General features: G+C 35.9%; 1 protein-coding gene across 10 annotated transcripts in view; it reads right to left on the bottom strand.

Annotated features, from left to right (window-relative positions):
• WAC (WW domain containing adaptor with coiled-coil) overlaps positions 1 to 22173 on the bottom strand; it is a 91258-nt gene that overhangs the window by 5635 nt on the left and 63450 nt on the right. For 6 of the 10 annotated variants that reach the window (XM_008002659.3, XM_073018830.1, XM_008002653.3 and 3 more), the window contains 6 exons: positions 20667 to 20975; positions 8756 to 9001; positions 6333 to 6455; positions 5219 to 5367; positions 2686 to 2804; positions 1000 to 1189 (listed from right to left, as the gene is read on the bottom strand). In XM_008002659.3, coding sequence (XP_008000850.1) covers positions 1000 to 1189; positions 2686 to 2804; positions 5219 to 5367; positions 6333 to 6455; positions 8756 to 9001; positions 20667 to 20975 — 1136 coding nt within the window. The remainder of the gene's footprint in view (positions 1 to 999; positions 1190 to 2685; positions 2805 to 5218; positions 5368 to 6332; positions 6456 to 8755; positions 9002 to 20666; positions 20976 to 22173) is intronic. The other 4 variants (XM_073018828.1, XM_073018827.1, XM_008002662.3 and 1 more) reach the window with 2 other exon arrangements.

The following is a 22173-nucleotide window of genomic DNA, read 5'->3' as shown; positions in this document are numbered from 1 at the left end:
GAATGACGCGTAATTTGTGGTTAATAAAAGATGCTGGGTCAGCCAAAGAGACTGTCATTTCTGCAAGTTCAGGAATTAGGTATTGATTCAAGAGCCTCACTATACTCCTCTCTATGGTAAGACACACGACATATTCTCTGTAAACTTTTGAACACCCCAGATGGTCAGTTATCTGATAAAAAGAGGCAAATCGATAGTAACTGGAATGTCCTAAGGTGTCTCACCCCAAAGCAAAATAAAACATTTTTTGGGGGCGGAGGGACAGAGTCTCACTCTGTCACCCAGGCTGGAGTGCAGTGGCGCAATCTCAGCTCACTGCAACTTCTGTCTCCTGGGGTCAAGTAATCCTGGTGCCTCAGGCTCCCGAGTAGCTGGAATTACAGGTGCATGCCACCACGCCTGGCTAATTTTTGTACTTATGGTTAGAGATGGAGTTTCACCAATGTTGGCCAAGCTGGTCTTGAACTCCTGGCTGGCCGCAAGTGATCCACTTGCCTCGGCCTCCCAAAGTGTTGGGATTACAGGTATGAGCCACTGCACTTGGCCAGTAGATTAACGGTGCTAATGGATTCTGAAACTATCAGAGCAGCTGAGTGGAAAAAGTACACTGGCTTTGAGCCACATCACTGTGTTAATGGGGTGACCTTGGGATCGAGGTTTTATGGACTATTTGGTCTTAAGGACTTCAATGGCAAAATAAGAAAACTCTATCTACACTGTTTAGCTGTTTTAAGAAGTAGAGAAAATAAATATAAGGCACTAAGCACTGAGCTAACTGCTGAGTACCTGACGACAGGGGCTATAATTATGTTAAAATATTTTGTAAAACCAAAAAAGTTACCTTATATGTCAAATATTTTTTAAATGACTACAAAGTTAGAGATTTGTTATTTTAAGTATTGCTTGAATTCAGTGGTCTACATTAGATTTTCTAGAAGTTGATTAAGTTCTGTTTTGCTAATCACCCAAAGGTAAAATCTAGGTTGTACGTTAACATACCTGCTTCTCTGCATGATCTGCAGGCCATCCTTGAACGTGTTTTATGAGATTTTCACTGAAGTGTGCTGCTAGTGCAGGCGTTAATGAACACGTGGATCGGGCAGAAGAATTCTGTGGTACAACTGTTGCATTTGATGCATTACTACTATTAGAAGTATGATTGGGACCAGGTGATGGACTTCTCTGGCTACTAGAAAACAGAATTGAATGTGTAATATGTTTAAAAGTAGTTTCTGGGTATCCTTATCCTAGAAACTGCATGTTAGTACCTTTTATTAACTTAAACATATCCAAATTCCTAAGAAAAATTTGTTATTTTAACATCAAATAAAGAGAATTAACAATCCAAAGTATATTATTCCTCAAAACACTTTAGGGGGAAAAATCCTTTTTAACACGACTGTCAGAGTCTAATGTAAACTGTACTCTCCAAATCTGAGAGCAGAACCTGTTAACTTTGTGTACCACAAACACTAATAAGAATATAACTAAAAAATGGTCACATTTTAACAGCTATAGATATAATGCACATCTGAAGACTGTCTCATATACATCTAGGTAAGGGGAAAATATATATTGCCTTTGTTCAACGTCAGAACTGCTGAATCAGAGGGTGAAATAATGTGAAGCAAAATACAAACATTTTGTTGGATAGCACTGAGCAAGCATAGTGGCAAAACAAAACCAAAAAAATAACACTCTGAGATTGTTTATCTTCTTTTAAAACTGAATGGTTTGGGCCAGGGTTGGGGATATGGTGGCGAGAACCAAAAAATTTAATCACCCAAGTTGATCTCCTACCTGCTTCACCAGACTTGGCTCTGAATGAATTTCAGTTATTTCCAAAAACTAAATCTCCCAAAGGATGAAGAGTTTTCATCACTGAGGATATTTAAAATAATACTGCAGCCTCTAAAAACAATTTAAAAGAAGAATTTCCCAAAAATGTTCTGAGCAATGGCAACATTGCTGGAGTAAGTAGACAGCTTCCCAAGGTGATTAGTTTGAAGGGAACAACTCTCATTTGGAGGTATAAGTTCTGAAATGCTTGTTTAGAAAACAACAATAAAAACAACAGTTCAATTATTTTGCTACCTCATAGCATGAAATAAAAAATAGGAAAATCAATCAAATGAAAACCATTCATTCAACAAATGTCATTTAAAGTTGTGTTGTTAATGAACAGAGAAAAGTGCTAACACAATACAGCAGTACAGAACTATCTAAAAGTCATCTGTATAGGGTCACCGTTAAGCTACTGGGAAAGCCTGACATACACGGGAAACATCGGCCCAAGTTTTAGATAGGAGACTTTGGCTTTCATCAATATACTCAAACCAAAACTGCTATGAGGAGGTTACAAAGCAATGTAATTCCAACAAATATTGTAAAATCATGTGCCTTTCTGGTACAAGTATCACAAATCTTTACCCCATCATATTCCACTGTGTAAAATTTTAAAGAGCCACTTTCTTCAAAATAACCCGGGCTTTACTACTAGAGACAATAACCTACCTCTTGTATACAGGTTTGTCTTTGTAAATTTTACAACATATAAGCCTACTTTAGAGTATTCACGGAGTTTAAAGTTGTTATATTTTACAGATATATATTCAAACAATGCAATATACCAGTATACTATCATTAAACAAAACAATGTGGTCTCAATATATAATATCGACCTACCTTGAGCGCTGAAGACTTCGAGGAGAGACAGGTTCATGACCTTGCTGCTTGTCAGCAGTTACAGGCTGCTGTGTGGCTGACTGTGACACTGGTCCTTGCTTAACTACTGGAGTACTAACCTGAAATGTCAAAATCTGGTGAGATGGTCTCCAAATCTAATCCACATCTCTCCCCCCCAAAATCTAGGTAATCGTCTTAGAACATGTAAAATATGGTGTTTTAAAGAAGACTGTCAAGTTCTAAAACTTCGATATCTCATTTCTTTGTAAAAATGGCCCAAGGTCATAAAATTACTTCCCTATCAAATCAGTGTAAGAAACTAGCTCTCCTCCTTTACAGCTCTGTTTTCTTTCCAATACATTATTATCTCTTCTGATTTGTTACTTTTATATCAATAAAAGTAAATATGTATGCTACCACATCATACACATATGGATGCTTAGATTTTAATGACATGGAGAAACAATGTGATTCGGCTATCAGAAAATGAGTTATGGCCCATATAAAGTTCATCATGAGTGTTTTTCAAAGAGATGTTACTCTACAGAGGTAGACTGAAGTCCATGATTGCCAATCAGGATACATATTATATTCAGAAGCCACAGAGAGAAAATAAGCAGTTTAAAATATAACCTCTAAATTGAGGCACAAAGGCAGATGGAGTCCTTTGTGATTAAGCCACACCTCACTGCTGTTTTTCTTTTGGTGGGGTGAGGGGATATGATTAATAATTCTCCCTAACAAATCTGGAACGTCCTGCTTAACTTCTGAATATTACCTATCAATTCTAGTCAAGTCTTATAAAGAACATTTTAGTAAGCACTAAAAGCTCAAATGTTCAATTATTTTAAAAACAACTTGAAGAAGTTTTCGGAACACAAAAAACTGATAGCTATCTGTTTAAAGGACTTTTTTTTTTTTCTTCGAGACAGGGTCTTAGTCTGGTTGCCTAGTCTGGAGTGCAGAGTGACGTGATCTTGGCTCACTCCAACCTCGAATTCCCAGGCTCAGGTGATTCCCCCACCCCAGCCTCCTGAGTAGTACAAATTGCCATGCCCAATTAAGTTTTTGTTGTTGTTGTTTTTTAAAGACAGAGTTTCGCTCTCTCGCCTAGGCTGGAGTGCAGTGGCGTGATCTTGGCTCAACTGCACCTCCACTTTCCAGGTCAAGTGATTCTCATGCCTCAGCCTCCTGAGTAGCTGGGATTGTAAGTCTGTGCCACCACGCCCAGCTAATTTTGGTACTTTTAGTAGAGACTGGGTTTTGCCTGTTGGCCAGGCTTTTTTCAAACTCCTGGCCTCAAGTGATCTACCTGACTCGGCCTCCCCCAGCAAATTTTCAAATTATTTTTGTAGAGATGGGGTCTTGCTGTATTGCCCAGGGCCTAACTGAATCCTCCTGCCTTGGCCTCCTAAGTGCTGTCATTATAGGTGTGAGCCACTGCGCCCAGCCTGCTTAAAGGAGTTGAAATGCTCAGTTTACAAGTGACTATAAAACCAATACTGCCACTTATTTCACTTTTAACCACTATTTACTATACTCTTAAAATAGCACCTTGAAGACAAGTTCTAAGCTCCAAAAATAACGTATCTTTTGCTGAAACTCACATTTTAATTCTTTCCTCCTTAAAATACTGGTGAATGATAAGGAACTGCATGACAAACTAACAACTGTAACTTAGAATTTTAAAAATCAATCTAAATTGACCCTAAAACATGCATTGATTAATGGCCAAGGTAGGGAAGGGATGAACAAACAGGAAGACTTAAAAGCTGACCAACCACCTCTTTCAAGTTGTCTTTCAATGCATTTTTATTTTTGGGCTGCTGCTTAAGATCTTACAAATAATTATTTAGCATTAAAAAGTTTGAAACAGCCCACTGTTTCAAAACTACTCAAAAGAAATTCCCCCTATATTTACCATTTAGCCCAGCAATTTTCTAACTGCACCTATGGAGCCAACCATGTGAGATTCTGCTGGGACAAATACAGGCAATATAAGCTTAGTAAAATGAGTCCCTGTATTCACAAACACCTAGATTTCAAATTCTGACTCTACCACAAAAACTAGACTTAACTGAGAGTCTGATTTTCTTATCTATTAAATGAAGCAAGTGATGCTCATGATGTGAAAGTTGAACATACATTAAGTTCTTAGCACAAAAACTGCCTCATTTTTGAAATACAAATATGGCAAAGTTGCTGGAAAATATGTTCACTCATGTCTTTTGGAGTCTGAAAATTCTACAAATATTAAGACTCACAGTATACCCTCTTTATCTCACTCTCCATGTGACAAATCCCAAAACCATTAGGGAACAGACTCAGATGGTGTATTAAAGCAGCACAGATTCAAAGCCCCCCTCTATCCCTCAGTGAACTGAGAAATTGTAGGCTGCATCTACTATCATACCTGTCATCCATTCCACCACTACACCTCATTCTCATAGAGCTTTTTCTGTAACAGATTCTAAAATGTTATTGATTTTCCAAAAGTAGTTTCTTTCCCAAATATCCCTCAAAGGTGACATACCTTTGGCTGTGATGAAACAGGAGGAGTACTGATCAAGGGTTTGATAGGGACTGTGTTAGTTTGAGGTGTGCTTATTCTTGGAGAAACATATGATCTTGGGGATGACGCATCAGACGTTAAAGACATCGGAGACTGATTAGATGGCTGGGCTGTAAAAGAGGGAAGCAATTAATTTTAAAGAAAAACAAAACAAAACAAAAAAACTAAGTCCTTTGTAATATATGTGGTAACAATCTTTGTATCACTCTAAACCCCCCACCCCCGTATTACCCAGAGAACACTTATCGGAATAAATCAGAATCTGACCTTCTCACTGGGCCACACTGACTAAGTGAGCTGTGTGTTCAGAGGTAAGCACACCCAGTGTGGCCCACTCTCCTTTATGTGGCTGGAACAGGAAGCTAGGCCTGAACCTATTCTCACATGGAAGGCCTCCTCACCATCCTTATTTCTTCTTTCTTATTCTACATTTAGGCCCAGGTATCCCACGCAGTCTCCTGCTCATGAGGCTAGCCAGAGGGTTGCAAGAGTCTTTGCACCATTATACTTCCATTCCAGACAAGGCATTCCTGCTGTTTATCAGCTTTCTGACAAAGTGACCCTTTCACTTCCCATTTGCTCCTACGTGTATCTCTCTCCATTTGGATACCTTCATGAAGAGGGATATCTAATTCAAGGCAGAAAATGAGCATTTCCATATTATCCAGTCAAAAAACATCTAACGTCAATCTGAACCAAACTTCAACTCTTCAAATACATGCAATGTTCACAACGACATATGGCATATCATAGTTTACTTTCAGCTTTGGCATAAAAAAACTCTTAACAAAGTCTGAATTAAATGCTGTATTAAATAATTACAGATTTGATGGCAATACCTTAAGACAAATGTCAAAACTTGCTTCATCTAAAAAGAAAGGAAATAAAAATACTACTGTATATGCCAGTGTTACCAAAAAAAAAATTATTGTAGCTAATCTCTTAAAAAACCAAAAAAAAAAAAAAAAAAAAAAAAAAAAAAACCAGAAGAAAAAAACTACATACAAAAAGGGCTATTAATTCCAAAACAAAATCAAGATACCACTGTAGAGATATCTAAGATGAGTAAGAATACCTTGTGTAGAGAGCTGAGCAGCTTGAGAAATCAGAGACGTTATGTTGAAAGCAGATGGTCCAGCAGTAAGAAACTTATGAATTATAGACTGCAGAGAGGCTTGTGTCACAGCTGCTGTAAGAACTAAAAACACATTATTTCATACATTCATATAAAAACAAGAGGCTTATGTGGCATTAGTAACAACTTGACAAATAAGAGAACCCACAAGAAACTGGAATATTTCAACCTACAACTCTCAAAATAAAAGCCTACTGGGAGTAATACAATGGGTCCCAAGATTTGAAACAATCTGAGGCAGAGAACAAAGAAAATGGGTTTACAATAAAGGTAAACCAACAGAGTTTCTTTTACACTAATAAATTAAGATGATCACCTGAACAAAGTCTCTCTACAAAATTTAATGAGTGTTCATAGGAACTTCCGATTACGTCAGAAACCTATTTGTATGTGAGTGTTCAGTATGTTATATGAAATTAACTGGATAAACGATTGCTATTTCATATGACTGCCTTTTTAGACAAGCTGGCCATTCAAATCCTACATCAAGATCCACCCTAATAATCTAAAAATGGATTTAAAAAAAGGGAGTATTGGCTGGACATGGTTAGCTCACACCCAGCACTTTGGGAGGCTGAGGCAGGTGGATCACCTAAGGTGAGGAGTTCGAGAGCAGCCTGCCCAACATAGTGAAACGCTGTCTCTATTAAAAATGCAAAAAATTAGCTGGGTATCGTGGCAGGTGCCTGTAATCCCAGCTACTAGGGAGGCTAGGGCAGGAGAATAGCTTGAACCTAGGAGGCGGAGGTTGCAAGGAGGCAGAGGTTGCAGTGAGCGAAGATTGTGCCATTGCACTCCAGCCTGGGCAACAAGAGCAAAAACTCCATCTCAAAAAACAAAAAAGCAAAAAAACAAAAAAACAAAAAAAACCCCACGTATTTAGAAATACCATGTATTTTTGATGTGTAAGATATTTTATTATTGACATTAACTATTATTTCTTTAAGCATTTATTCTGGAGACAGGGTTGTGCAATCACAGCTCACCACAGCCTTCACCTTCCAGGCTTAAGTTATTCTCCCACCTCAGCCTCCCAAGTAGCTGCAACTACAGGCGTTCACCACCACGCCTGGCTATGTTTTTGTATTTTTAGTAGAGATGGGGTTTCACCATGTTGCCCAGGCTGGTCTCAAACACCTGGGCTTAAGTGGTCCACCAGTCTCGGCAAGTGCTGGGATAACAGGCATGAGCCATGGCATCTGGCCTCCTCAAACTATCTAAAAGCCCCACTTTGCCTAAATGAAACATTTACCTACCATACAAGAGAACTGTGTGGTTAGAGAATAAAATAAAAATACAAAGAAATTAAGGACAGTAAGAACAGACTAATGACCAACTAGCCTGACAGCTTTATTTTTAGGATAAGAACTTAACCACTTAACACTACTTTTAAGTATATTATGTGAAAATGTACACAAAAAAATTGATCATTTTATTTTTATTTATTTTGAGAAGGAGTCTTGCTCTGTCAGCTAGGTTAGAGTGCAGAAGCATCATCTCAGCTCACTGCAACCTGCGTCTCCTGGGTTCAAGCGATTCTCGTACCTCAGCCTCCTGAGTAGCTGGGATTTACAGGCATGTGCCATCACGCCTGGTTAACTTCTGTATTTTTAGTAGAGACAGCATTTCACCATCTTGGTCAGGCTGGTCTCAAACTCCTGACCTCAGGTGATCCAGCCTTGGCCTAAAAATTGATCATTCTCAACAGAAAATTTTGCAATGCTCTTAGGAATTAACGTGTGACTCTGAATAGTTTGCAATTAAACCGCATCTATTTTTATTCAGACTTTTTCAAAGTGGCTGCCTAAATATTCTGAAACATAAATAGCATTACTGAAAAGCAAGGCTGGAATTAAATAATGCAATTCACCAGAAAAAAATGGCAGTATTTTATCTAGTACCCATCTCCTCCCTTCTCAGAATTTTTTAAAAGTGTTTTAAGTAGCTACCCGAATTCCTACTTTTCTAGTAATTAGCATATTTTAAATATTCTGAGTAATTATTTATACAGATTTTTTAGAAACATACCAGAAGTTTTTATACCAATTTCAACAAATGCTCTACTGTTTTGATGTAAAATTTCACCATAAACATTACGCACATTGAATGGCTTATCTCCAGTAACTACCAGACGCATAACAAGTATTGAAAAATATACACAAGATCCAAGCACCACTAACTCAATTATACTACCAATGGTCTTAAACTACAATGGATATAAATTTCCAAACTCAAACCAAAAAAACACAATACTCAACTATAAATTTCAAAAGAAAACAAAGACCATTCCTAAACTGAGGATTTTACTACTTACATAACTTTGCACAATGCAAATAAATTTTTAAAAACTTACGAAGATTTACCTTCATTTATTTTAGATATGTCCACATTAGAATTATTAAGCTGCAGCGTGGCTTGCAAAGCAGGAAGCAATTGTCTAAGAAGATTTGGGTCCTGAAGTAAGGGAGGTATCGGTGACTGTGGAACAGGAGAAACAGGGACCGCTGAAGCAGATGTTGGAGGTGCAGATGTGGGGTTCAGTCCAGAGGCAGAAGATGTGGAAGGAGTTGTGCAAGAATGTGATACGGATTTGTCTCCTGATGTAGATTCTAAATAAAAAGACAATAAGAAGCCTGAAAATTTACTTGAATAGAGAAAATTAGATCATCAAAAGAACATCTCTCATGTGCCAGGCGCCTAACACAAGTAATCTCATTTAACCCTTACATTGGCGCAGAGGATGCTCAGTAAACGTTCAAGTGACTAGAATAATGATTTAAACATTTCTCACCCTACTTCGTAGGTAAGAAAGCTGAACAACAAAAGTCAGATAAACCTGAAGCCATAAAACCTGGTAAATCATACCCATATCTGATTTGAAAAGTACCAATCTGTCCACTAGCAACGCTATCTCAAAGACAATTATTTATTAACCACATATTCAAGTAAGCTTCCATTAGGATAAAGGGACAATATAATTCTACAGAATTTAATTTATATCTCATAAAATAAGGTGAAAAATGTTTATGGCCACAATAACAACCTACCTAAATATGACATTGGTCTTAACACAAATCAGGATAGGTACCAAGGTGGTTACAACCAGAATGGGCTAAAGACATGATGAGAAAAGACTTTTATACTTAATAACTGAGTTTTGTAACTACATACTTCCCTTCTGTAATTCAATATATAAGGCAATGAGCTATTTGTTTCAATTAAAGATTATTAAAATTTAAAGGGACACTTTCATAGTAAAAAAAAACCCACCTTACAGTATTTAGAAATAAAGGATGTATAAAATATGCATGGAAAATTATTTGAAGGCTGTTGTTTCAATTATTTATATAGATTTAATGTACCTGTAATCAAAGCCCCAAGAGCACTGTTAATAGTATTTGACAAGCTAGTAACATAAATCCTGAAGATTCCATATCCTGAAGAAAAAGAACACTGCCAGCAGGACAAGTCCTGCCAAATTTTTTAAAACTTACATTTAAAACAAAGCCAGTTAAAGGTAGACTGAACTTTTGTGTAGGTATTTAAGTCTTTAAAACTATTAGAGGAAAACACAGAAAGGTATCTATAACCCCAAGCAGAAGACGTGTCAAGTTACAAAAAGCAAAACAATTATATTCAAAGTGGTAATCAGAATATTTAAAGAACTTATCCATAAGTCAAAAAAGACAAACTGTCCAATAGAAAAATGTAGAGAAGACATTATTTCAAAGAAGGAACTTGAATGCCCAGGAAATTCAAGAAAAGATGCTCAACTTCATTATCAGGAAAATGTAAAATAAAGCAACATAACCCTTTACACTCACCATAATGCAAAAATTTAAAAGTTAGACAATACCAAATGTTGGCAAAGAGTAATGAGAACATTTACTTAACATTTCTGGTGGATAATAAATTGATACAACCACACTGGAAAGTAATTTGGCATTATTTAGAAAAGTTGAAGAGACAAACACTACATGACCCAGTAATTCCCCTTTAGGTACACATCCTCAGAGAAACTCAGATATATGTGAATCAGGAGAAATATTCAAAGACTATCAGAACAGCATTGTTTGCTTTATTTTAGCACAAAACTAGAAACAATCTATTTAAGATTTTCAAGATCATATATACAGTAATAGCAAGCTTACTGAAAACAGACTTGCCTATGAGTCTTTTTACACTACTAGAATGCTCAAAAGAACTAGGGATAATAGCTCTATAAAGTGTGGATCTTATAGCTGATTTAAGTACAGTTCAAAAATGTGTTGATTAACCATGATGAACTCAGAAGGACTAAGATATTTTTATTTGTGTAAGGGTATACACTTTTAAAAGAGGGTGCTTGAATCCAGCAGACTGCCTATTATTTTCAGCTTTGCAGTTCTGGATTCATAGACAAGCATAAAGAAACTCGAATAAAACGATAAAAGTTTTCCTTGTGAAAATTCTGCTGTCAGATGGATGTGGTGGCTCATGCCTCTAATCCCAGCATTTTGTGAGGCTGAGGCAGGTGATTGCTTGAGCCCAGGATTTCAAAGACCAGCCTGGGCAACATGGGAAAACTCTGTCTCTACTAAAAATACAAAAAATTAGCCAGGTGTGGTGGCCTGCGCCTGTGGTGGTGGGAGAATCACCTGAGCCACGAAGTCGTGGCTGCAGTAAGCCGTGATCGAGCCTCTGCTATCTAGTCTGGGCAATGGGAGTGAGACCCGGTCTTTAAGTAAGAAAAAAACAAAAAAACAAAAAACAAAAAAAAAACAAAAAAAAAACCAAAAAAACCCACTGCTGTCAGCTATTGTATTTTATGCGGCAATCAATTAGAGCCTATTAGCAGTATTCTCCAGATCGCATCCCTCTTAAAGGTTCTTTCACACACAATTTGGGGGCATCCTGATTAATATTAATAATGAAATACACTATTTCTACTTATTGCATGAATTAAACTAGTATTAATATCCCCCTGAAATTATCTTCATTCTTTGTTATTTCTGTAAATTTTCTTCTGCTTTTAACAGAAACAAGTTGGAGAAGAAAGTGCAAGGTGTTTACAACTTTATTTGATGCTACCAAATCTACGAGACATGAAAAATTAACAGAAGGGCTTAAAACTCCTTCAGTGTTGCTCATCAAGACAAGCAAAAGGGAAAATACTCCAAAATCAAAAACAAATACACATCATCATCAACAAAAAATAGCAAAAACATCCTTAATTTCTATTTAATAAGTTTATTTACCCCAACAATAAACTTCTTTTGCAGTTTTGGGGAATTATAGGTGAGTAGTGTGGAAATCAGTTGATCTTACTTAGTATTTATGGGACTCTTGGGCAAGTGACATCTCTGAAGGCCAGAACTTCTCTATGAAAAGGTTTGGTTTTATTAAACCTTCTAATAAAGGTGTTAGTCCTCAACAGACTGCTCATCGGAATCACTTTTAAAGTTAAAAAACTAAACGAAACAGATACCTGGGCTCCAAGCCACATCTACTGAACGGAAGCCTGGGCATATCTAACAACTTGTAAAAGTTCTATGTGTGATTCTGGCACTACTTGCTGTTTATGCAAAAATAGACTGGAGAACCTCCAAGGTTCCTTTTAACTTTAAAAACAAAAGAAAAACAAAGCAAAAAAGAAAAAATATAGTGCAACGTGGGGAACTGAGTTGAATAAGGATACAATCAAGGACAGAAGCAAAATCTTTTATCCATGCATGCAGGTCTTCAGCATGCTGTATTTACACTTTATTGCTCCACTCACTCAACCAAAGACACACATACAAACGTCCTTCCATAGCATGTTGCAAGTTATTTACATATTTCTTATGTCACATGCCTCAATCTACATAAATAATACTAATAGCGGACTGAGTTTCATAATACAAACATAAAATGCTATTCTGAGAGGTAGTTTTTATAGTTTTATCACTGAAATATTATAAAAGGTAGAAGTTTTATATTTAAAGTGTTGGTTGGGTGCCCCTTCCCTTTGGTTCGGAGTGCCCTTACTCCAAAATCTAGCATATTACTCAGTATCCTCTATTACGTAACATTTATTATCCCTCCTTTGTACTAGGAACATGAGTTTCCTCAGGAGAGGAACTGTGTTGTACTTTTTTATTTTTCTGAGATATAGTCATTCTCTGTCACCCAGGCTGGAATGCAGTGCCGCGATCTTGGCTCACTGCAATCTCTGCCTCCCAGGTTCAAGTGATTCTCCTGCCTCAGCTGGGATTACAGATGCATGTCACCACACCCAGCACATTTTTTGTATTTTTAGTAGAGATGGGATTGTGTCATGTTGGCCAGGCTGGTCTTGAACTCCTCGCCTCAACTATCTCTGCTCATCTCGGCCTCCCAAAGTGCTGGGATTACAGGCATGAGCCACTGTGCCCGGCCTGTTGTACTCTTCTCTGTAGCCCTTGTAGAAAACAGGACTTGGCACCAAAATGGCATCAACATAAACTTGTTGCCTGGATGCCAGTTAATGACAGCATTCTTCAATACAGGTAACAGGAGCATGTACACGTGCATTTGCATTTAACTTCTAGGCCAATCATCTTTATTGGCCTCAAAACTGATAATGCTAAACAAACAAACAAAAACTTGATAATGCTGGGAAGGTAGGCCTTACGATTCCATCGATGTAACAGTCAAAGAAAATGATGAACAGCTCATTTTATGCTATATTCATAAAGCTAAGTAACACTAAAGACAAATTTAAGTTATTTTAAATAATCTTATAAAAATAACTCAAACCACCTTTTGTAAACACAAAGGCAACAAAACTTTGGAATAATTTTTTAAAAATTAGTGTATTTTTAGTATACAAATACCTAATTTTCATTAACACTTTCATTTGTCTGAAACCTTTTAGGCTTAATTTGTTAGGATATGAGGCTAACATGCTTAATAACATGTTTTACATGTTTGCAACAAACTGAACATAAATACAAAATCCACATCTTTGAAAACAGCTAAACACAAATGAATTTACATGAGAGAATGCAGTGTTTCTCATTCACAACTCAGTTCAATGCGTTCTTCTGCTCTTGAAGAGTATCAGCCTGACTCTCATTGCTTCAATGCAAACTCTTCCAAGCATTCAGGAAACCTAGACTACAGATCAAGCTCGTCCGTGAGGCCTAGGACAGCTTTGAATGTGGCTCAACACAAATTTGTAAACTTTCTTAAAACATGCAATTTTTAAAAAAGCTCATCAGCTTTCATTAGCGTATTTTATGTGTGGACCAAGACAATTCTTCTTCTTCTAATGCAGCCCAGGGAAGCCAAAAGATTGGACACTCCTACTTTAAATGGTCTTTCATAATCACTCTTTGGTAATGGAATACCTGGTTTTAGCTCTAGTGTTGTCTTGTGTGTGCCTAAGATCTTTCAAAGGATATTTTGTGATCTCTTCCTAAGCTATTTTAAACCTTCCTTCACTCTCCCATTTGATATTTCTGTGCCTTGTGTATCTCTGACCAATTATTTGGTATGTGCTATAAATGTCACCCTTCAATTTTAAGTTGTAGGTATTTGCTTTAAGAGACAACACTTCTTAATGCTTTGTAATTATAAATAATTCACTCATATTTCCAAATTCGGCTGGGGTGGGGGGTGGGGGGTGGCAGCTTACCAAAGACTAGACACACAAAAATCTGTTGCTATAACCTCTTTCTAGGGTTTAAATTATCACTTCAACTCTTCTTATAGGTACGCTTGCAAACTACTGTAAAGAGCATAAAGCCAAACTTTATTTCTGAGCTGAATTTTTCTGGTATCTCAAATCCTTTTCAATACACGGAAGATCTAAAATGATACTGGTAATAAGTGCACTTCTAATCATTACTTTCCTGTTGTGTTTTGACAGTTGCTCTAATACTGAGCAGGACAAGGGAACACGTGAAACTCAAATTACTGCTACAAAGGCAGCCTGCTTTATTTTGTAATAGTGGTGTTACATGGGAGACACAGAGCAAATTATGAAGATGTATGTAAGTGTAGTAGGAAAAAAACATAAAGTAGGTAGGTGACAACACCTAAATCTGTGACTTTAATTTTTAAATTCATGAGTATTTTTACTCATGTATCCTTCTAGATCTCAATGCATTTATAAATGTACATAAATACACTGATGTTTTATAATGAAGACAGTATCCTTTTTTAACTTGTTTTATTCAACTGAGAAAATCTTCATGTTAATACATAGCAATTTCCAACAGACATTGCTAAAGTGACATCCCATACTAGCAAGACCCACTTACACATACTGTGCTTCCCAGAAACATTCCATTGTTGTCACTAGTCTCAAGAGTGAAAAATATCCTCACAATAATCTTAATTTTCAACATGCACTAGCAATCTTTCTCTTGCATTGTTTTTATCCTGGTAAAGTATACACAGCATCAAACTTACTATTTTAACCATTTTACAAGTATAAGGCAATGTCATTAAGTACATCCACATTTCTGTGCAGCTATCTCATGACTATACGTCTCCGGAACATTTTCGTCTTCCCAAACAGAAACTTAACACCCACTCCCATCCCGGACACCACCGAACAGTCCCTGGTAACTACTATTCCAGTTTCTGTCTGTATGAATTTGCCCATTCTAGGTACCCTTGTATATGTGGAATCATAAAATGTGTCCTCCTCCTCCTGGCTTATTTCATGTAATATTCTTAAGGTTCATCCATGTTGTATGTAGCATGTATCAGAATTTCACTCTGCTGATGAACACTTGATTATTTCTAATGTTTGTCTGCTGTGAATTACTAGGAACAACCACATGTAAGCACGTTTGAGTCTCTGCCTTTCTTTTGGGTATGTATCTAGAAATGGAATCGCCGGATCCTACACATAATCCTATGTTTAACTTTTTGAAGAACTTACAAACTATATTCCAGAGTAGCTGCATCATTTTACATTCTCACCAAGAGTACAAGGGTTTCAATTTTTCCACATCTTCCGAAACACCTATTTCCATTTTCTAATTATAATAGTCTTCCTAACGGGTATTAAGTGTTATTTCATTATGGTTTTTGAATTGCATTTCCCTAATGACTAATGAGGTTGAGCATCTCTTCATGTGCTTACTGGCCACCAGAATGTCTTGTTTGCAGAAATGTTTATTCGAGTCCTTTGCCCATTTATGAACTATGTTGTTTTATGTGGTTGAGCTGGACTTCTACGTATATTCATTCATACCTTATCAACATGTATGATTTACAAATATTTTATTTCATTCTATGAATTGCATTTTCACTCCCTTTGATGTGCAAGTTTTTTAATACTGATGAAGTCCAATGTGCCTGTTTTTTTCTTTTGTTGCCTGTGCTTTGGTATTATATTTCAAGAAATCATGGCCAACTCCAATACCATTTAGATTTTGTTTTCTTCCAAGTGTCTTAGTGTTTTAGTTCTTAACTTTAGGTCTTTGATCCATTCTCAGTGAATTTTGTATTTGGTGCAATTGCCCTTTTCTTATTTTCTGTTCATAGTCTTTGTCTATTGTTCCATTGGATTGTCTTTTTCATAATGCTTTGTATCTTTTTATGTATCTTCAACATATCTTGTTACCTATGTTTCAAGTATTTTCTCCTGTCTGATACTTATCTTTCAACCTTAGTTTATTGTTATTAACTTTCCATAAAGAAGTTTTAAATGTGTTATTTGTGGTCAAATTTATTAATTTTTAAAAAGACAAATCCATTTGGGTCTTGATGCATATTTTCCTTACCCTCAAATTACAAACAATATTTCCTAATACTCTTTTGATCAGTTATTTCTTCATTAAGTTGACTAAACCTAGTTAAACTTAATGACTAAGACTAAATTCCTACACCAATGTATTCGATTATTCAATAAATATTTGAATAACTATGGCCAATCTTTGTAACTTTTCATGAGCAGTAACCCTAAAAATTATTTTAAAGCAAATCAACTGAGTGCTACCACTGCCAGTTAATGACCATCTACATCAGCTATAAGAGCCTAGCTTTAACACATACTGAAGTTTCTGACTTCATTCAATTGTCATTTAGTCTACAGATAGCATAAAAACAGAAGGGAATTTTATTTCAAGTGACTGACTCACACCTCATATTAACATGACTAGTCTGTCCTGCCCATTACATATGGCACCAGCATGTGAGTATGTGATTATTTACATATGTTCATACTGAGAGCTAGCTTGAGGTTACTAAATAGGTCTAATCCTATGGCTACTTTGTTTTGTTTTCACATTTATCTCTGCTAATAAATCGTAATTCTAAATCACTAAATAAGGAACTTATTGAATAAGGTTATTAAACTCTCCTGACAACTTGGTCATAGCAAACAATAAGGACCCATGTCCTCTTTTGTCATTTCACAAATCTGGAAGGGATGGCAGAGTTAGAGCAGGTTTAAAATGGCCACTGGGGAGCCAACTGATAAAACTCAGTGTTACATTTTTTTTTGGTGTATCAGAGTTTCTCTTTTTATGGTTGTCCAATAAAGTGATCATATATAGATGTTCAAATGTTCCCTAACAAACAAATATAGACCTAAATGGGGTCACCTCACTCCCTTGTTTCACTCTACCTAACATCAAGACTGTTCTCTGCAAAAGTAAAGAGCTCTGCAGCTTTCTCTACCCTTCTGACCACTCACACAGGCACAAACCTTGAGTTCACCTTAGGTTCTTTCTCTCAAATGACACATTGGCATCAAACAGATCTAAATCCATTGCTGGTATGCTTTAATCGGATGCACAACACATACACAAACTTCTTTTTCTTCAAATACTTTTTTAAACCATGACCAGTGCAAGTGCTCCCAACTCTCAACACCTGTTCTTATAGCATCCATCTACGACAAATATTTACACATACAACATGGATGCCTATACAACATCCATTACACACGTTGTATAGGCATCCATCCAACATTTACACACTGTTGTATAGGCATCTACAACAAACATTTACACACTGCCTATTATCTGTCAAGCACTAGGAATAGAGCAGTGGTTAAGAAAGACAAAGACTCTGCTCTTGTACACAGCATCCACCACTGACAACTTTAGACACAGCTCAGCTATACTATTAAGACCAACAGGCCAACCTGATTTGAACCATCAGTGTTTAACATAAATTATTTAATTGTTAAGAAAAACCTAAACAAGTAAAATCACTAAGTTGATGAGAAGAGTCAATAGAAAGCTTAATTTAAATAACATGGATGTCCCCGTTGAGGAAAAAAAAAAAAATGTCAAATAGACACTTCAGAAACACAGAGAACAATCTAAATGAACAATCTAAACAGACTAAATGGAAAACAATCTGTAAAGATTAAAGTTGCTATAAAACTTATCTAAGGATGTAACAGTCTTCAATTAACATACAAGGAGAAGTACTTGGAAAGGCTGCACAATTTCCCCTATATAAACAGATAATTCCATGGTAGGTAATCAAGTTTCTTCCTACAAGTTTAAGAATACTACATATAAATTAGGTACATAATGCTTATGATTAGCAAACACACTTCGTGAAATTTAAACTTGAATCTACTCTGTCAGAAATTTTACATTACGAGTGTCCGAACTGACATAGATGTGCTGTATGTTAGTCTTTCATTATATTTGGTTTTGAGGAAAGAACAGGGTTGTGGAGAAGCTGCCTCTAACACTACATGTTTGAACTGGGGTAATGTTTAGGCTCTTCATTTCTAAGACAGAGATATTACCACCTTCCCTTACAGTGTTGTTTTAAGGAATAAACTAAAATGAACATAAGACAATTAGCATCAAACTGCATAGGGAAGGGTTAGAAGATGAATAAAGTATGAAATACAGTAAAACATAACGTTGAGCCCTAAAGGGGATATAATCTAATTGAAAAAACTGAAATTACAATGTTTAAGTTTTGTAACAATAGAGTACTGGATTCAACAGGACAGCAATCAAAGAAAGAACATGTTCTATTTAGCAAAAGCTCAGGACAGGAAAGATAATGGCAAGTCCTAAGAAATGTCCAAGTTTGCAACAGATGAATTAGAGAATTAAGAGTGAAATGGGTGGAGATCAAGCTAGCAAAACAGACTGCAACCATCCTGTCAAGTGCTTGCTATAATCTTACTAAGTATGGACTTTATCATTTGGATGTTTAAAAAACCACTAGAAGTTTCTAAGCAAGGAGCTGACACAATTCAATTTAAATTGTATAATGATGCCATTGTTAAGTGGATAGACTGGGTAAGAAGATAATCAGAAGAATATTTCAAGAGAACCTGGCCAGGCACTGTGGCTTGCACCTGTAATCCCAGCATGTTGGGAGGCCTAGGCCAGAGGACTGCTTGAGGCCAAAAGTTTGAGACCAGTCTAAGCAACACAGTGATTTTTACAAATTAATAAACAAACAGAGATGATCTGAATTTCAGTAAGTGAAATCTCCACGAAAGATTTTTACAATTAAAAGAGAGAATCTGAATTTCAATGAGTGCTAAGAGAGAGAGCCCAAGATTTGTCAATGGGTGGGTGGGTGAGAATGTTTAAGAATAAGGCAAAGTTAGGGAGAACAGTGTTGTCAATTACTGCAAATCTAGGAATAAATTGTGGGAAAGGGAGAAATTAGGGACACATTGTATATGAGGATATGTAACAAATACTGAGAGTTTACACGTAGACATATAAGTCTGAACTAGAACTAAAGATTTGGTAGTCATAACAGTAACAAAATGACTACCAAGGAATATGGTGAACAAGAAAAAGAACCAAACAGAGAAAAAAAGGCTGAGATGCTGATATGTAAGAAGCAGGAAGGAACAGAAATAGGCAACTGAAGGAGGGTAGTATCACAGAAGCCAGAGGAGGAATTTCAAAAAGGAGTTAAAAAGTGTTAAATGTACAAAGGTGACATGGGATAAATACTTTCAAAGGGCCATCAGAATTCTAACTGACAAGGATTTTTAAAATAAAAGTTTTCTGTGAGCAAATTGTCAAAATTATAGGAACTTAAAAAACCAAAATGTCCTATGGAAAACATAATAACTATAGCATTAATTCAGATTTCATCTCTCAGTATTTCTCTTTGCAAATTTAATTCTGTCACAGGGTAAATCTGACACATTATTTATAAATGTTGGTACAAACCATCTTGACCGAATTTGACATCTGGAACAAGCACTAATCTGACACATTATGTACTGTATGATATATAAAGTATATGGCTGAATAACAAGGAAAATTCAAATAACATGCATAGTACATACGCATGTATTACAAACATATAACATGTAATATACGAAAATCTCAAACAACATGTATTGATAGTTTAGTTTCTGCTCAACTATAAATATTAATCTATATTAATCTAGATTTTAAGGGGGCTACAAGTTCTTTTTTAGGATTCTTTAAAATCACACTGTAGTTCAAGGAGAGGGGAAATCAGAAACAAAAGAAATTCAACTATTTGAGCCCTTTGTCAACAAATTAAATCAATGTGAATTAACGTATCAAGCCTCTCCTAAACCCACAGGACATTTAAAAGTGCATCAACACTTACTAATGGTCTGCTAATGGATTTACCTGTGACAATTTATTTACTGCGTTTTAATTTCCTTAGACTCTTAAAACATACTATGAAGTACAAGTTTCGGACTGTGAATGGTCTATGCAAATTTCATCACACTGCTTATGTTGTGTCACACCTTCCAAGTAGCTGTTCTTAAAATTTTTCCGTAACTTTTTTAACATGCTATGATTATTGACACTGAGTTGGATAAACACAATTTGGGTTGCAATGTTTAACTTCCACTCTTCAGACTTAAGGTCCAATTCAGACATTAACACTCCTTATCTTATGGCCCACAACTTAATTTTCTAATCGCAAATTGAAACCAATAATGAAATGTTATACAGAATTAGTTTTAAAATATCTCTATTCATATTAAGAGAAAACTGAGACGATTTATAAACTGTCAAGACAATGATCACAAAAACAGAAAATTGAAGAGACAGTTATTTGACTTTAACAAATTACTTAAACCATTATTGTTACACATTAAGCACCTGAATCCAGAGGCAAGAAACAGTTCTGAGGCTGGATAATTATAAATTAAAGAAAAAAGCTAAATATTGCTAACTCTACACCTAACTCTACACAGAAACATTCTAAAAGACTTTTTTAAAAATTTATAATTCGGAGACTTATAAAAGCCAAAGGAAATAATGTAATATATAAGAAACTTAGAAACTATAGTTCAACGTGCAGCATCTAGTAATAATGGCATACCTTTTCTTTCTGTTTTCTGTGCAGGGACAGAAGATGTGGGTGTAGGCAGTTTTGATAAAGTAGATGCTCCATTAGCATCAAATGATTTCTTTGGCTGGTGATCAGACTGTAGCGTAAATGGACTAGAAGGAACAGTGCTTGGGGTAGCAGTTGGATGAACCACTGGTTTGATGGGGTGCTGTACTGGCGTAGAACTACTGTGAGTCTCTGCTCTTGGCAGTCTGTAGTCTCTGTCATTGTGTCTGCTTGTTTGAGACAAAATATTCTGTGGGAGCAAACTACTGGCATCACTGGAATGCTTGTCTTCCACTTTAGTTCACAGTTCGAAAAAACAGATGTTGGAATGACAGAAGGGGGAAGAAAAAAGATTACATTAGAATCCTACCTTTAACATCAGCTAATTCAGCAACATACTTGTACTTACATATTCTTTTATAAAACTGCAAGCCCAGTTAGTGTCTGCAGTTTACCACTGGCATGTAAATATGCAATACTGGAAGAAGAGGAGTTTTTGCTCAACTATAAATATTCATCTATACTCATACTTCAAAGGGGGCTACACATTTTTTAAGGATTCCTTAGAATTACACTGTAGTTCAAACAAAACATACAAAAAAAAAAAAAATCAACATATGGAGTTATAATACCGTGTCATACAAATTTTTAAATTGTTTTAAAAGCAGAAAAAATAAATGCTTCATTGTTTTACACTATGGGTCACAGATTTTAATAACTGAATTATTCACAGTGGTTCGACTGCAAAGGAATATTAGGCTTTATTAGCCTGGTCTTTCTAAATACTACATTAGCTAATTAGTTGCCTCTAAAGCAGTTTATACGAAGGCTTAAATGAAATCATTTTAAGATGACTGAAGTTATGATGAACTGTGAATACAGTAAGTAAACCAATCTGTAGTATTTTTAGTAATGTTACAAATAACCAGAGAGTTAGTAATAAAATCATGATGCATAATGCTATTTGAAAATAGAAGTCCAACACCCGCAGCACAGTCAGAACAATCTACTTATCGCTAGGTGTATTAAAAACAAATCCTCTTTCAATTTAAAGCCACAAAAATACTTTAAGCTCAGAAATACTGAAAACAGTTTAAAATCTATCAACAATTTAAATAGCCACAAAAATACTTTAAGCTCAGAAATACTGAAAACAGTTTAAAATCTATCAACAATTTAAATTCTAACACCATGATTCCTCAAAACAGTACAAAAGAAGGAAAATTTCAACGATCATGTTAAAGTTCATTCGAAGTGTTCAATCTAAATTACAATATTCCCAACAATAACTAAAGAACTAAAATAACCTCCAAGGAGAGAAATAACCTCCAAGGAGAGAAATGACCTAAAATCCAAGCATGTGATGTACAATAATTTCACTAAAGTATACCCTCTCTGTTGATTATTGCATTGTTTTTTCCAATTCACAGCTCCTCCAATTATAAAGACCAAGACAAAACAACGAAGGAGGAACATTCAAACTAGAAGTCAG

Source organism: Chlorocebus sabaeus, chromosome 9 (genome assembly GCF_047675955.1).
Source record: "Chlorocebus sabaeus isolate Y175 chromosome 9, mChlSab1.0.hap1, whole genome shotgun sequence".
Taxonomy (NCBI): Eukaryota; Metazoa; Chordata; class Mammalia; order Primates; family Cercopithecidae; genus Chlorocebus; species Chlorocebus sabaeus.
Note: the sequence above shows the minus strand (reverse complement) of the source record. Positions and strands in the feature narration are given on the sequence as shown.